Source organism: Eubalaena glacialis, chromosome 12, assembly GCF_028564815.1.
Source record: "Eubalaena glacialis isolate mEubGla1 chromosome 12, mEubGla1.1.hap2.+ XY, whole genome shotgun sequence".
Classification (NCBI taxonomy): domain Eukaryota; kingdom Metazoa; phylum Chordata; class Mammalia; order Artiodactyla; family Balaenidae; genus Eubalaena; species Eubalaena glacialis.
In genome coordinates this window covers 62,146,389-62,150,891 of record NC_083727.1, presented here as the reverse complement: position 1 = coordinate 62,150,891, position 4,503 = coordinate 62,146,389, and the positions used below count along the sequence as shown (strand labels likewise).

Below are 4,503 nucleotides of genomic sequence, written 5' to 3'. Positions count from 1 at the left end.
CGATATGTAAGATGAATACAGATCATGCTGACTTTCCTCAGAGGAAGTCTAATTTCAAATATACTTATTAATATCTGCCTGAAATCTAGTTTATATTGAAAGTGGAAAGCATGATACACTTCAATGTGCTACTAATATCTACTACAGTGTTTATGTTCTATAAGATCCCTATGGATAAAAGCAATTTTACCTGTGAATAATATAAATTAGAAACCAAAGAGGTAGGCGAGTATCATCAGAAGATGATCTCAAAACAACATGTTGAATAACATGCTTGAATCCCAAAAGAGAGGTTAACTGGAAAATGAGTTCCAATACCATGACAACTGCCTCAAGAGCAGGGTTTCCCAGGTCTTTCATGATGACATCCACCTTCCAAAGTCCTGGCTCCTGATATGGTGCCACATGCTCTTCAGATATTCAATTTTAAGAAACATCTAATGAAGTCAAATGTAAAAAAATAATACTGGGGACCAAAGAGTGAAGTTGACATCAGCTGGGCTCTTTAAAAATCTCTACTCTCACATTAGAGTTGGACAAGACCTTGAAGATTCATCTAGTCCAACTCTCTGGTTGTACAACTGAAGAAAAGAGGCTCACTCCTCACTGGTCACAAAGCACTATAATTCTGAAAACATGCTATAAATCCAAAAAGTGTTCAAGGTTAACTTGCCTATTTATAAAACCCATGATGCAGCCAAGACGCTACACTTTCAGCACTTACGGCCATAGTCTGAAGACCCATCCCTGGGGGATGTTTTATAATGTGTTCCCATGATTAGAGAGAGAAGGGCACCAAAGGCCCTGGTTGCACCTGGGGTAGGGGAGAGGCAGAACATCATCAAGAGAAAAATAATTTGAAACCCCAGACCTGCCTTAATGAAAACTTGCTCTAGGCTCAGACCAGGGCTTATCTTCAGCTCTTTACAGGAGACACACCTCTGAGCACATTCACATTCTTCAACAGCCAGCTCTGCTCTGGGCAAGCACTGGGGCAACAATGCTGTTCTGCCCAGAACATTGAGAAATACAGCTGGACAACTGGAAACATCTAAACCCACAGGGCAAAGACCTATATACAGCTGTATTTAACTGCTCAGTAACTGTCACTTGTTTTGCAAACCAAAAAATTGCCTTATTTCCTTATACCCTTACTTACCTAAGATTTTTAGTTCCGCTCTAAAAAGGTAGTTATAAATGATTTTATTTTTTCTTTTCTATTTTCCAGACTTTCTGTAATGGCTTCACATTTCTTTTGGCAATACAAAAAATGAAGCTATTTTTAAAAAGAAGGTTTTAGTCTAAAAGAAAATGAAAGGATACACATAGTTCCCTCTTGACTATGAAACGTCCAAACCTGAACTTGAACGAGGTGTCCGTGTGGTACAGTAGAAATGCAGTCTCAGGACTCGGACAGATTTTTGGATCCCAGCTCTACCGCTAACCTTGGGCAGGGTTTTAGTCTCTCTGAGACTTGCCTTCTTCATCTGCAAAAAGGAAGAAATAATACTTCCCTCACAGGATGCTGTGAGGATAAAATGATGCACAGGGCCTGGCACATGGCAGACATCTAGTAAATGGTGCCCCTTCTCCCCACTGGACTCCGAGAATCCTTGGGTAAAAGGAATCACCACAGCCCACACCAGCCACAGCCTCACTGCATCCCATTTAAATTTGCAAGGGTGCTCCATCTCCTCAACTCTGCCCTACTGCTCTAAAGAATCACTATTGTGCTTAGAAAAAGTTCTTCATTTTTATGTTCCCTCCTTTAAAACTGTACATACAGACAAAACGTTTTTAAAAAACTATCTTCCTAGAAATAATGCAATGTTTCCTAAAGCACATGTCATGTATAAAAACAATTCTGAAAAACATGACTGAATTAGTTTGTACATTGTTTCTTAAAGTGCACCAAAGTAAATATTCATGACCTTTAAAATGTCACTAACTCCCTTGGGTTATTTTTTTAAATAAAACTAAATATTTATCTACTGAGATGTATGTAGTTTTTGGCTCCAATGTGATGGCAAAAAGCAGCAGTGTCTTCCAGAAAAAAATAATTGATAAACTCGACAAAGCATATCTTAGCAGCATACAGAATACCTACAATTCACTGTAACTGCAGGCTCAATAAAGCACAATCCTGATTCCTACTAGAAAAACAAAATCAATCAAAGGAACAGAAAACCATCTCCCCACCCTAAATCAAGGATTTCTCTTGAACCCTGGAGGTAACACATGTGATCACTTCCCTATTGTGTATCCTTGGTAACAGACTTATATAACTAATCACCATTCTTTCTTTTTTTTTTTTTTTTCACCATTCTTTCTTTACACTGCACACACACACACACACACCCTCTATGAAAAACAATATAGTTTAAGTGGAGAAGCCATGAAAAAAAAATTCAAAGTCAGATAAAGACAACCATCACCCAAAACGTCAGGCAGTTCCAATATTCACACCACAGTCCGATGCTCCCCACACACGTAGACAGCACTGGGGCGTATCCGTCGCCTTGTGTGGCCAGGGAGCCGCGGCAAAAACTTGAGGGACTTAGGCATCATGTCCAGGCAGGCGTCATGGAATTTCTTAATCCTCCAGTAGTAAATCAGTGGGTTCAACGCAGACTTGAGGTAGCAGAGCCAGAGTAGCCAGGTGCTAATCTCAAAAAAGTTGTGTTGATAGTAAAAGTGCTTGCTGAATGTTGCCACAAGGCTGTAAGTGGTGAATGGGGCCCAGCAGCAAATGAAGACAGCAAAGAGAATCAAAATGGTTGTGAAGGCACGTGTTTTAAAGCCCATGTCAATGCTCATCTGGAAGGGTCTCTGTAGACTCATGAGACCCAGTTTGCTGGCCTGGCTGAGGCATATACCTTCAGGGTAGCTATGGATCCTCAAGGCGTTGTGCCGAAGGGTATTGAGTATGCCCATAAACGAATACAGTATCACCAGGAAGGGTAGGAAGAAAGAAATGAGAGAAATCAAAATCACATAAGCCTGGTAACCCGGATTGGTTGTGTACCCAAACACACACTGGGGGGCTCGGGAAGGTATCTGCAGGTCAGGGTTTCCTACTGCCAAAGGAAAAGCTACACAAAAAGAAGTTGCCCAAGAAACTGCAATGAGAACCTTAGCCCTATATGGATTTAGCTTATCCTGCCTCTGGACTATAATAAGAAACCTATCGATGCTAATGATGAGCAGGATGGCTACTCCCTCTATCACAAACAACCAGAAAAACATAGCAGATACCCTACAGAAGAATTTCCCAAAAATCCATCTGGTGGTAAGAATGGTGACCAAGGCAAAGGGCATGTTCAGAACTGCAAGCAACATGTCTGCAAAAGCCAGGCTGGCCAGGAGGATGTTAATGGCGGAGCGCATGGCAGCTTTTTGGTAAACCATGAGGCAGACAACCAAGTTCCCAAGAAAAGACACAAACAGAATAAATATCATTATAGCAGAAAGGATGATCTGGAGAGGCAAGTTTAGGCTCTTTAAAACTGCTGGTGTTGGGGGCACAGCTGTACTATTCAGTGTCAAGGAACTCATCCCGGTGGGAGCCATGGTTTCAGAACTGTATCTAAGCAGCGGACCAATGTCAGGATGCTGGAACGGTGGAGGGACCGTAATATTCATGTTGGCGTTTTCATAAACTACGAATGTTGTGTTGGATGCCCCAGTATGGGACGCAGTCAACACCGCAGAGAAGACCATGGTTTCAGCAGGATGGAAGGCGCCGGCAGAGATGTAGGTGTTCTTCAAGCATTTCAACACAGAGAAGCAGGATCATGTTTCACTGATGGGCTTGGAAACACACTCTGGAAAACGGACAAAGACTTCCATCTTCCATAGGAGTCCTTTTGCCTGAAAACAAGCCCAAAACACAAAAAATGAATGGGAATGAGTTTTGTAAATAACATTTGACTTCTTACTTTTTATCATGAAGGACCAGTTTTGTGCTTTTTTTAACCCTTTAAAAATATTTAAGTCTCTAGCCTAGTCATCACTAAAGTACTGTTGTTCTGTTGTTTCATTTTTAGTCAACTACAGTGGAAATTTCATGACATTCATGTATAAAGTGAAAGTGAAAAGAATGAAAATGTATTACTGCCTTAAAGGCAAAAATTATAACTTTACAGTTAATTTTTCTTTTAAATTTCCAGGAGCAGCATAGCCTCTCCACAGTCACTATTAATACAGATTTTATTAATAATGGTTCTCCTGAGAGTATTCTTGATAGCTCTTTGGTACAGGTTCATATTCCATTTTTACATTAGCACAAAACTAGTTGGCAAAGAACCTTGAAATCAGTATCCTATTTAACACATGATAATCAGACACTTTTGCTTTAACACTTTCACAAGTAGGAACTAGGTTATTTCTAATGAAGGGTCTGAAACAGTTTCATGGCTTTCTATTTTATTTGTAAGTGTTTCTTCCCAGAAATCCCACCACATAACTACTGGAGAAGTTATTCAAGAAGAGAAGAAAAATTAT

At 40.3% G+C, this 4,503-nt stretch overlaps 1 protein-coding gene across 1 annotated transcript; it reads right to left on the bottom strand.

Annotated features, from left to right (window-relative positions):
- Positions 1-2,439: 2,439 nt before the first annotated feature.
- Positions 2,440-3,837, bottom strand: GPR63 (G protein-coupled receptor 63). The gene has a single exon (XM_061207428.1). It carries the CDS (start codon positions 3,718-3,720, stop codon positions 2,461-2,463), a length of 1,260 nt encoding a protein of 419 aa, XP_061063411.1. The 5' UTR covers positions 3,721-3,837; the 3' UTR covers positions 2,440-2,460.
- Positions 3,838-4,503: the final 666 nt, after the last annotated feature.

What these genes read in the sequence shown, in the direction of transcription:
- GPR63 (XM_061207428.1), bottom strand. Translation starts at nt 3,720, where the DNA reads ATGGTCTTCTCTGCGGTGTTGACTGCGTCCCATACTGGGGCATCCAAC.